At 37.0% G+C, this 12,964-nt stretch overlaps 1 protein-coding gene across 1 annotated transcript in view; it reads left to right on the top strand.

Moving 5' to 3' along the window:
* The window catches only part of LOC132701098 (transducin-like enhancer protein 4), a 272,931-nt gene that overhangs the window by 181,113 nt on the left and 78,854 nt on the right, over positions 1 to 12,964 (top strand). The window contains exon 6 of the mRNA XM_060668779.1: positions 9,941 to 10,172. Within this exon, the coding sequence (XP_060524762.1) occupies positions 9,941 to 10,172 (232 nt within the window). The remainder of the gene's footprint in view (positions 1 to 9,940; positions 10,173 to 12,964) is intronic.

Here is a 12,964-nt window from a genome sequence, read left to right as displayed (position 1 = left end):
TTCAAAACTGTAATATTTATGGATTTTATGGTGACATGTCAATGAAGACATTCTTCTTGCTTTGCAAAAATGCTATGCTATCAGATAATATAATGGCTCTACTACGGTAAAAATTCGTTTTCCAGAACATTCAATGGCATCTAGGCATATTTTAAGAAAACACTGCCGTAAAATGCCGATTTGTCAGCGACCATGTTCGTTGTTGAAGGCTGCAAGGCCATTGGTTAAAAATGAAATTTTAAATCTCGCGCATTATTGGCACAGACAGGGCCTTTATATGTCTATATGATAAAAGTAGAAAAAGTATGGTATGGTATGGTGTTACCTAAACACTCGCTTCGCTCGTTCCCATTCAAACTCACTAAAGTGGCGTTAATCACAGTTATACCGCAACATGCTGTTAAATGTTTTGTTTAAAAAAATAGTTTATAACCAACAATAACAAGTAACAAACTTTTTCTACTCCCTTCTATAAAATACCTAATTACTCACCGATTTAGCATGCGGTAAGTGTCACTTTACAACGTCAGTATCGTTTCCCACGAATCCGAGCCATTTCGGACATTTCGCTTTGAATGTTGACGTTTGTCAATTCTAACGGTCTTGTATTCGTGCTGTTTTGCGAAAATGTACCCAAAAACTAACGGTCGTAGAGAAAGTATAGTATGCAACACGTTCGGTAAAATTTTTAACTCACTCGTTTATTAAAAACTCGCTCCGCTGTGCTCCGCTCGTGTCAAATAAACTCAAATGAGTCAAATGTCGTTTATCGCACTTGTTGCATAATATACTATTTTCTACACTCATCTGTAAAATACCTAATTGCTTACGGATCTAGCGTGCTGGAAGCGTCACTTTACCACGTCAGTTTCGTTTCCCACGGAACCCAGGCACTTCGGACATTTCCGGGATTTTACCGCACGGGTTTTGGAGCAATCGGATGTTTTGAATCGCGTTGAATTTTTGTCAATTCTGACGGTCATGTCAGGTCATGTTGTTGTTTTGCGAAAATGTACCCAAAAACTAACGGTCGTAAAAAAAGCATAGTATGCAACGCGTTCGGTAAACTTTTTAAGTCACTTGTTTATTAAACACTCGCTCCGCTCGTGTCAAATAAACTCGTGAGTCAAATGCCGTTTACCGCACTTGTTGCGTAATATACTATTGTCTCATTCAATGATTGCCACATTTTTATAGTGCAAAAATGAAGAAAACTGTCGCCTATAACGGATAGATTCCTACTTATAATACGACGGAGAAAAGAACAGGGACTAAAAAGATGCAACAACATTTTTGCAGTGACGCGAATATTGCAAATTTCAACAAATCGCACGACAACCTTTTAATCGCAAAAGTAACACGTTTTTTATTTTAATGTTTAAAACGTTAGTTTACGAGCCTCAAATGACGTGTGTCATAGAATTTCCTTGCTATTTTAGAGTCACAAACTTTCGTTAAGTAAAATACAAAATAATATCGAAATTTTTTTGTTTTTTCATTAACGAGATCGTACGTCCTACATATGTCGAGTTCTTAACACTTTGAAAAGTTTGGAATCGGAGGTTGCAAGGGAAGAACAAATTAAAGTCTTCCAACTAAAAATTTAATCAAAAACTAACCGTGCTATGATATGGTCTCTCCAATTTGCCCTTTAACGTGTTTTTTTTTTAATCAATGACTCATTAATAGTAAATCCGCATTCGATTTAAGAACATATAACAATATAGATGCTGGGATAGTCTCAAACGTGCTTGTAGGTAACTCTCAAAAAACATATTTTCAATTTTCGACCCGGATAATATAATTCTATTAGGCTTTCCGGATGGTGTACGTGCCAGAGGAAGATGGGGATGCGATTTAGTATTAATGCATGCGCCAAAAACTAGGTTAAAACTTCCACTTACCGCGCGGTTCGTTCCGTGTGAGCCCCACGTTCCGAAATCTGCATCGGATTTGTTGCCGATGTCAAAAACGTAGTGAAGCCGAACCGGCGCCGTAGTCGCATATTTTAATATAAAGTTCCGCGAAGAATCCCTCTTAAAATGATAATGAGGTTTAAGATTAGTATTAGGAAGACCCCCCGAGGCGAACTTTTCCCGGTGAGAGTGTGTTCCCGGCGACGATTTAAATTTGCACGAACCCGGGACGGGGGTGGGTCGGGATGTCGGCCCGCAGGATCACCGGAGATTCAAAGAATCCCTTTGTTATGCACGCGCCACCTTTCCTTCCGGCTTTTATGAAAAAGTACGGCTGGGGAAAAATTCGGGAAATCCTTTCTTCTTTTTCCGGTCTCCAGCGACCGAACGGGGCGGCGGGGGGATACCTCGCGTAATCCTCATCCGGTCGCCCGGTATCGATTTTAGGTTTTGGGCGGTTTCCCAGCCCTGGCTCAAGCTGCGAATGACAGTCATTTAATTAATATTTTTGCGTTTGCCCCACACTCAAAATAATTACCAAAACAACCATATATAAAAGTGTTCGATCATATTATAGGCAGTTTTATTGCGCAGATTACGTTTCTTCTGTCGATCGAGTATGCAGTCGCTGAACGGCATTATTCGGAAAGCCATGTGTGGATGCACTAAAAAAAAACCTAAAGGATTGAATGAGGGAGATATTGTAATGTTTAACATCACCGAAATGGTAAGTCAATTTTTTTTCAAACAAACTTCTACGGGCTACCAGTTAAGCTCTGAAGAAGGCAACATTCATCAACAATTTCATCAAAGATTTGTAAATAGTTGTTTGTTTCCTAATACCTATTGTATAACAAACTTTTCGTTATAACTGTTTAAAACTAACAATATATTCACTAGTGTCAGGAGTAGGATAACAAGTTGGTATAGTCGAAATATTTTTTATATGCGTTACACATGTTTTAGTTACATTAACCCTTACTATTTCTTTTTGTGCCCTATGCATAAATTAATGTAAAAATATTTTTCTTTGAATGCAATTACATTAAAAACTAATTAAAGTGTATATATAATAACTTATTTATATCAGTGAGCACATCTAACCAATCGAGAAAGAAATGAATGCGGAATTCCTGCTACACGTTTATATATTAAATTTCATATCTAATTTTTGTCATTTGAAATTTAGTTTGTGGAACCCATAGAACGTAACGATCTAATAATAATCTAAAATATGACCGGTCGTGAAAAATAAACCCGCTTAAAAAAAATGGGAGTCGTCGTCCTACGAATTGCAAAAATAGTGCAGGTAGATTTAAACGCAATCTTTATTTAAATTTGTCGGCAAATATACGGTGACCATTTTATAAAGGCGCGGGTTGCGTGCCGCCGCCCATGGGAAACATCGCGTGGATGCTTGTAAATTGTGTTTGTTTAAATTATATTTTTCGTTGCAATGCTAAGAACGAAATTTACTTGCTTGCTTAGGTAATAAATTTTACGAATGAGGATCGAACTTAAAAAAAATGGAACAACTTATAGGTAGGCACTTGAAAAATTAAATAAATCTAGTAAGAGACAATAATAAAAGCAAAAATTTATTTTAAAGTCGTTTTTTTGGCAAACTTATTATTAGAAAAACTGCTTCTTGTAGATGCTATAAAAATTGTTCAAGTAAAATGTAGAAAATATTTTTATTTTGTTTTTAAAAAAAATTTATAATCAGTTGAAAAAACAACATACAAGATACGTAAAATTTTTCATATAAAATATACATACAAAAATGGTATTATAAAAAGTATTTCAAATTTTATTGTGAAAATTAAAGCCACCCGTGATATGTGATATTTCGGTATTGAGTTATAATTGTAATGCAGTTTTAAGATTTTAGAAAAAAATTGCCAACTCACGAGGATGCGAACCTCTTATGTGTATTTTTTACTCCCTCCATATTATCTTATCGTTTCTGCTCTGTATTGATTTCTATTAATGTAATAATATAATATATTCTATTATTTGAAAAGTTTTGTTTATATCGTAACCAGCAGGGATGCACCGAAGCCGAACCTTTTATCATAACATAGATATAAAATACAAAGCAGAAAGTTAGCAAAAATTATAATTGATTATGGTGTATTTGTCTTTAAAAACATAGTTATTTCACTCCGTATACAATACATGCAAACACTTAACCGAAGTTTTTAAAGGTGTGTCATCTTGATTTGTAGTTTAGACGATCACTTTTTTATTATTTATGAAATCGATAACATTGCCGGGGACAAAACTGTTAATTTACTAAACGACATGACGTGGATAAAGTACGGTAAAAGTGCCTCTTTGATGTATACTGAACAAGAAACGATATTAATATTATAGACGTCTCATAAATTCTAAATCAACTCCGTAAATTATGGAGGGGTGGAAAGCGGCTACGGCGATATTAAAACGTCATTATCTTGGGGAAAGAGTTGAACCGCGCGGGGTTTTATTCGTATTTATTAAGGTGTAGATCCCATGGGAATTTTTTCATCGGTGTACGAATCGATATTTGTTAATAGTTCATAAAATTCGATCTTAAGTTTTTGAAGAGACGTGTCAGGTTGTTGACCTGTAAATAAATACAGCAAATTCGCGTAAAGTAATTACCAAAATTTTAATGTTATCAACATAAAACATATTCATTATTCATATCGTTTTTTTATCATTCAAATCATTGAATGACATTATATAGCATTTAGACTGATTTTGATTATGTTGTTGCAATAGCAGAAATTGCAGTGCAGTGTATTTGAAAAGATGTAGAAAGAGGTAAACCGAATACTGGGCATACATTCTAATATGTTATTCCAACATGTTTATTATATGCATATGTGTGGAAAATATTATTAGGCTACATTTAAAAAGTTATTTTTTTATAGAAAATATGAATGTTCTAATAGATTTCTTCGTGAGTATAAATTATTATTTTAGCAGTACATTGTTTATCAAAAACAGACGACATTTTTAATTTAGAACCGCATAACATATTAAATATATTCCTACGTGCTAGCCCAGGGCATGTGATTTTTAATTCGTGAGATCCAATATCTTTATCCAAGTCGATAACGAAACCTCTCTAGAAGTCAGTCTCAGCTATATGGTATTAGTTTTTATTGTAATTATCACAAATACATAAGCTAAATTTGGTACTTCCTTTTTCGAATATTTCAAAACGTGTTTCGACTCCAACTTGCAATTTGTCTTATAAAACCGTAGTACCAGTTTGTTAATTTAATCAAATCGGAAGATCACAAAAGAAAATTTCACTATCTCATGCCAAACTCCGAGGTACTGAAACTATCCTAGCTGAAAGCCTTTCCGCCTGATGATTGGCTGGGTCGGGAAGTTACGGCTACTCCCACAGAGCAACTCGCACATGTAGTCGCAAAAATACACTCAGCTCCAAGAGATATACGAGGAGAGTTGAAACCAATCCATTGCAGTATTCCAAGTTTTTAAAAGAAATAAACATTCATTATTTATTTTGTAGGAATGAAACGTAGACAATTTCTAAATATGAAATAGTTTTGAAATACAACCTTAACAATTTGTATAATATAATATATATAAGATGTTCCCAGACTACTTGTCTTTATTCCTTTATGTTTATATCATGCTTTTCTATATCGGATGTGATTTGGAAAGACGCCACCCATTAGCTAAGCATATGTCACATTTTAATCTTTGGCCTACTCATTCTACCTGTATAAGCATTATATACGGCTCCTTTAACGTTTTTATGATGTGTGGTTTGTGCTAGCACTAGCACTCACTCCCCATGAAATTAAGTGTCAATGAAAATTGCTCGCAGTTGTAAAACTGTTATCCTCAAGTGTGCTAGATAGATTTAAATATTTGCGTTGTTGTTATTTAATTTTTCTTCAGTGACATCCATCGACAGACCAATTCGTATTCTATTTAGACTTGAAACCGGTAAGTTTATCCTTAAAGACTAAGATCAATCCATAATAGCTGAGATATTGAGGGTGAAAGATACTCAATCAGGTATTTTTAAGTTAATATCGACATAAACCATACAACCCACACATGAAACTGAAAGCAGACAATCATTTTTTAGTAAAAATAGTCTACTGGACTTACCAAATATATTGGGTTAAATTGTTTGCTCATATTGGACAAAATTTTCCTATATCCACCAAATGAATTATGATTGAGCTATACGGTTTGATAGTCAAAATAATCGCCAATATAAACCATATGCGTCCTCAAACATGAACCAAATTTCCTGAACAAGAATTAAATAACATCCCAGAAAACAATATTAATATACGAATATATACGAAAGCCAAGTGGCAACGGAAAATCGGGAAAGTTCCGCCACTGGCCAGGTGTCGGGTCTAAATTAAAAGTCCTCGGGGTTGTTCCCGACAGCGTCCCGTCCGGATCCCGGGTCGCCCGCATTAATGGGATTGTTGTTTCGTGTTTAAGCCATTATCGATTTCCGCTTCGCAGGCCCCGCAGATTTTTCAGCGCCGACAAGTTAAACGGCGCGTCACATTTTTAAATTTCTCCGTAGCCGTCTCGATTTTTCGAATCGTTTCGTGATGGGCGTAGGGGTCAAACGGGAGAAGGATTGATTGTCCGTTACCGATCGTAGTTAGCTACGAAACAAATCGCCGCGTTAGACTAAAGGGATGGCTAAAAAGAAAGAGATGCATCGATAACGTCGCGCATCCAAAATTTAATTCTCTACTTTTTTAGTAGTAAAAGTAGTCGATTATATTAATACATCTCGCTCCTGCTTTTAGATACGAAGAAATCGTAAAGAAAGAAATGAATGAATGTTGCGGATATTGATATAAACCTTAAATAAAGCTAGGTCGCTTGTTGATGTTGATATTTATTTGTTATATGTTTGTTTAATTGAAACGAGGAGCGTTCATATAAAAATCAGACAAATTTTGAGAAAAACATAAAAAACTGTCTTAAAAACATAAATCTCTATTCACAATTTATTAAAAAGTGGAAATGTGGTGATTCGAATAGACTCTTCAAATTTTTATTTATTGAACATAATAAATTATTAGTTTTTTTATATTAATAAGAATAAATCACATCTGATCCGACCTTGATTTCGCCACAGTATTTTACTAAAATTTATTAAAAAAACTGTAATAAAGTCAGTTGTTCATTATTCATTATCCATTACCCACATTTAGCACCCAAGAACTTGTTTTCTCAACGCAAATGAAGATGGATCGGTTTATCCAATTCATTGAACGGTTAATTTTTCTCTTAAATTAAATAGTTTGCTAAAAAATGCAAGTTCACGGGCGATTTACTAATATGCCAATCCCTATTATGTTTCGTTCTTTCCGCAGTTAGCTTTAGACTTAATAAAATATCATTTAATGAATATCACCATATTCAGGAAATTTTCGCGCCAGTTAATAAAAAAACTGTTAGTTCTTAATTTTTTTTATGACCATATTATAAAGTTCGTTTGCTGCCTTTTAAACATTAAACAAATGTTTCGAAGTCGAATTGAAGAGTACCTTTGACAGGTAAAGACATGAGCCGTTACGTTGTTTATAGATTTCTAGAGACTCTTGGATTTTTCGTTGGTAGAAGAATTGAGGATTACATGCAAAAGCAGGATGACTGATGAAACGTTAGCTAGTTCGACCCAAGAAAAACCGAGGCAGGAGGAATCCTGAAGTTTTATAAAAAGTATTACAGTAGCATGTGGAAGTTTCTTTGAAAAATTCATTTGTTACGCCATTGGCGACCGGCTCCGGCATTCGATGCTAATTGGATTACGATGGTCTCGCTGGTTGGCGCTTTTTTACGGTGCAGCGGCAGCAGCAGCATCATCTAGCAGCGCCCTTTGTGCGCCCTCGACGCAGACACCCCGTCCCCTCTACACGCCAGCAACCGTCCCCCATCGAAAAAGGCTCGAACGCCGAATTAAAAATTGAGTGGCACTTTTGTCCGCTTTTTTTGCTGCCGCTGCCGTTGCTGCCGCCCCTCCAAAATGTTATTTGCTGTTTTATTGTTCTGTCGCCGGCAATATTGGGACTCTTTGGCATCGGCGGCGGCGGCAGCGGCACAAAAAAAAAAGATAAAAAAGAGTTGGGGCGGGCGGGGGAACCTCGGCGCGCTCGGATATCAGTTTGTTGTTAAATTGAATTATTTGTGTGAAATCATTTTTTGCCGACCCGATTTTGATTTTTTCGTTTATTCGATGTGTATACGCGAGTGGTTATTGATTCAGTTTTTTTTTCTAATAAAAACGGATTTGCATTCCGGGCGCGTGGCTCGCCAGTATTTTGTGATAAAGTTCGGTTTTCGGTTTGCTGATTGACTTGAAATTTCACATTTTTTGTTTCGTAGGAAACTTTTTTACTGCTCTAATGCAATTTGGAGCTTGAAATTCTGTTTTGCTATTAATATTTTTTCACTCGCTCACTGATTCTGATGTTTATTGTTCCCAATATTAGAACCAGTTCGTCAAAAAACATTTATCATTATTTTTCCTTCGTTCTCAAGAAGCAAGTAATTTTCGCTGTCCTTTTTTGAAATCTTTTTGAATTATGGGGAATTGAGAATTAAAAAAATTACTTTGTATGTTCAATGTTCAGTGAATGTAACACCTAAGATCGACTCGATCAATATACTCCAGCACTGCATTTTTTTTATTTTTCTTTGGCGAGTTAATGGTAGTTAATGTTCAAAAATAAAATAAATGTCTCCATCTATTGTTGCTTTTGGATAGTAAAGAAGTCTCTGTTGTTATTGGTGTTAAGACTGTTGGGCAATAAATCTATTTAATTAATTAATCAACTTATTAAGTTAGAACCAATGCGTTCGTCGAACTGAAATTTGATGATTTAAAAATCCGAAACATAGACGGGGAAGCAAGAACCGACGAAATAAATTTGCAAACCCCCTGGTCCGCTGTCGAGCGAATTAAAAAACAGTGAACTCTCCCTTATTCCCTCCACAGCTTCTTCAAGATGACGCCTTCGACGATAAAAAAAATAATTGTCACTTGTCCCGGGAATCCATTCCGTTCAATTTCTCACGCTGTGCATATTTACCAAGGAGCACCCTCGTGACGGATTAGGGTATTAGTCGCGCGAACGCCCTCTCGACGGCGCCGTCAACCCGGATGCCTTTCTAATTAGAGTTAAATAATTAATGGCTAAGATGGAAGGGGCTAAATAACACCGGCAATTAAATATAAATCTGCGCGGCCTCATTAATTACGCGTTATTCGCGTCGATCGGCGGACCTTGCGACGAGTCGCGCGCCCTCTGCCGTTTGACAGTTAATGATTGCGTCACCCGATACTTTATCGAGCAATAAATTTCTTCGTGGTAGCGGTAACCCGTCTTTTACGTAAGGGAAAAGGGATTTAGGGAGTTTTGGTTGTTGAATAATTAATTAACGTTGAAGGTCAATTCCGAAAATTGGTTTTGTTTTTGGAAGAACCGGTAGTGTACCATTTTTATTTATATAACTATTGAATTAAATTTTTTGAGAAATGTAGGTGATCCAGGGCTGCAAACAAGTGTAGGAGAATATATTGGTGTTGACTTATGTTTCTAAAGTTGTGACGCACGTTGCAGACCATATGATGCAAAAATGTGGACGATAGATAGATACACTTTTCCATGTATCGTAGGTGCGATTCATGGTGACGTTTATATTAACGGCAAGAGATGTGACAGCATAACTGTTCAAGCCGCTCGAAAATCTGATTACGTACTTGCGGATTATGTACTAGGAGTAGGTACTCCTCAAATCGAAATCTTCTTTATTCATATAAATTTCAGCGCAAACTATCATGCTCACGAGTAGGTACGTTCTCGGAGTTTGAACTCTGGTATAATTATTTTGGACTTTTGGACTTTTCGTGCATCTTAAAATCATCTCCACGAAAGGATCTAATTGTAAAATAATAAAAGAGGAAACATTTTGCCGTAAAAATGTCCTTTAATATTGATTCCTTTTTTTTTCAGCAACAGAGACCCGATCTGCCAAGGTTATTGCAACAGATGCACGCCCAACAGTTGCCGGCCCACGCCGCACCACCCATACCCATGATGCCCCATCCCGGGCTAGCGGGTGCCCCACCGAGTACGGCCGCTAGCCTCTTGGGCTTGTCTGGCGCGTTACCCGCGCAGCATCCCCTATCGATGTTAGCCTCCAAACCCGATCTGCATAGGCCAGACGACGTGAAATCCAATAGCGGTGAGTAAGGGTTTCACAGTATTACAGAACAGTATTACCCCCCCCCATATCACTTCAACTGTTTATAGAAATATTTAGCACTTTTTGAAACCTTAAACATATAAATCGATTCAGTGGATTTATCATTTAAAGAGATTTATAAACAATATTACAATTGCCACTCGATCATATCATGTTTCAAATTTGGAACACGATACATAAAATTTTCTTACACCGAAATAAACCCAATTGCTTCATTTTCTCATTTAATTTATTCGCAGTTTAAACCTCGCACTGCATGGTAGGATTTTGGATTTTTCAATATAAAAACATGAAAAAGTCTCATGAATTCGCTGTATTTATCTAAGCTCGTTCCGAAGCGACGGCTCACACTTACCTTCTTTAAAAGCATCATTTGTCAAAACCATTCATTTTTAATAGCCCTCCAAGATTATTAGTGGTAAAGGTTTAACTCTCTCATCTAATTCGTCCATAATATTTGCGTGTGATGTTTTAATGCCCGACTCGCAAAAGTCCGTTTTAATTGTTACCCATTGTAAATATAAACGTAAACCAAACGAAACGTCGTAAACTTTTAATATCGCACTAAATTCCGTGGGGGTTTATGCGTACGGTTCGGGGCCGTTAATTCCCGAACGGCATGTTATTAAATCTTTAAACTACTCCTTGTTTACGACGTTTCTTAAACGGCTTTCGTTTTAATTTCGCCATTATTAAGCCCTCGTAAAATGTAAAAACGCCTTTTCGCGCGAACCGAGCGACAGTTTCCATTCGCGCGCTAATTTGTAGCAATTAGGGATGCGCGTTTCAGTCACCATATAAAGATGTTAGAATCGATGGATAACAAATAAATAAAAATAAGAATGAATGATTCAGTGTTCTGTTCTAAATAAAATAGGTAGCATCATTTCCGGCTAAACCGGAAGAGTATATGATTAAAAAATTGCAAATTTTAGCCTATATTGAACCCACGAAATTTCATTTCGCGTTCTATGGAACTGTTTAGTAGCCATTCTCTTGTGTCACCGGGTATACTTCAATCGAAAACCCCCTACAGACGGACCTTTATGTAGTATGCGCATCCAAAACCCGTACACGCAAAAATGTCCAGTAAGTGATTCATTTAGCGTGGGCAGTAGTGGTATGTGCTCAAAATGAAAAATAAAATGAAATATGTGATGTAAAAATTAACTTCTACAACGGCAAACATTTTCTCACATTAGCCTATCTATTATAAGACAGCAACGATAGCCTATTTTTAACAAAATCATATTAATTTTCCATCCAAATTATATGGGATTATACCTAGAAAGATACGTTGCGATAGTATTTTGGTAAACCTTGTACATTTCGCAGAATCCAAGCAGGAAATCACAAAAAAGATATTAACGAATCAAAATTAATGCAAACATGGACCTTGCCTAGATGCTGATGCTTGATGAATGTCCGCAGAATTTACACGTTCAGACTTGAGAGAGATTTGTTTTTGAATGCGCATTCGTAAACGCGGACATGGACGTCCGTCTGTAGAGGCCTTAAATAGCCGGAACCCCCAGTTCGGTAGGCCCATCGCAATCACTCACCCGGTATTCACGTCCGGTTCCATTTTAACATTACGGAGAAAAAAAGCGTTTTAAACGACGACACAAAAACAGTCTCGAGAAGACAATTAATTTGACGCTATTTTAAACGGGCACGCGGATGGAGCGAGAGAGAAAGACAGAGAGAACAACCGCGCCACCAAAGTTAAACAACGGGAAATTCTCGAACAATGAGTCCCTTATTAGAAGGCGTTTTTATTTTTATTCCGGGCGCTCCGGAAAGTTTCACGGCTCGCCGGCCGCAATTTAGGTAGTAAAACAATAGCTGTGGCGAAGACGGCCAAAGAGGAAAATAAAGTAGTATCTCCCCCCGCCCTCCGCCGCCACCCTCCCGCCCGGCCCCCTCGGGGACCGATGGGACATTCGTTCCGCAGTATATTGATCCTCTCATTGTAAATATAATTTATCAACCGAGTAAAATCGGGTTACACACTCCGATAAACATCGAAAATTGCTACGGTTATGATTGAACGTTTCTCCGAGGGGCGAGGGCGTCCTCCCCCTTCTCCCGCTGCGTCCCTTTCGGTCGCGTTTTCTTACAATCCCCCGACTTATATTATTTAGGGGATAAATTCTTTTGTATCCCCGTTTTATTTTCCTCTAATCTGTCAAGCTGTCTCGCCGAGCCTTGTAACATGTCACGTGTGGTCCATCGTCACTCTTTTCCACTTGATTTTAAATTGAAAGTTTTCGGAGCTCCATCTTCTCCGGGGTTTTATTACGTCGTCGTCTTGTTGGGGCTACGTGTTAATTTAACGGCAGTTAAGTGATTTGCTCCCTTTGGCTAACTTGACTTGAAATTGATCCAGAAAAATATTTGAAGAACGTGAGGAAATGTAACGGCGTATCACACTTCAGACCTGCGATAGAAATAAATTTATTTAAAAAAGATTTTTTTAAAAATACCTGGAACGTTTCGTCTTAATTTTATTTTCTTATGAGAATTTATGCTTCCATGTGAGTATCAAAAAGCATTTATTCCTACTTTCTTGCACCTTTTATTCTCCGCCTCAGCTGAGCTTGGCCTTAAACCGGAAATGTAGTCTTTCCTCTGTGTGTATTTTCATAAAATTTTTCCAAACATTGTTAGGCTTTGGCAAAAACTAAACCTTCCAAACATTCATCATTTGAAGGATGTCATTACATATAATAAAACGAAAACAAACTTCAGTCTTGAACCCGTAAGATGCG

Source organism: Cylas formicarius, unplaced genomic scaffold (assembly GCF_029955315.1).
Source record: "Cylas formicarius isolate icCylForm1 unplaced genomic scaffold, icCylForm1.1 PGA_scaffold_4__25_contigs__length_36172078, whole genome shotgun sequence".
Classification (NCBI taxonomy): Eukaryota; Metazoa; Arthropoda; class Insecta; order Coleoptera; family Brentidae; genus Cylas; species Cylas formicarius.
This window is presented reverse-complemented; position numbering and strand designations above follow the sequence as displayed.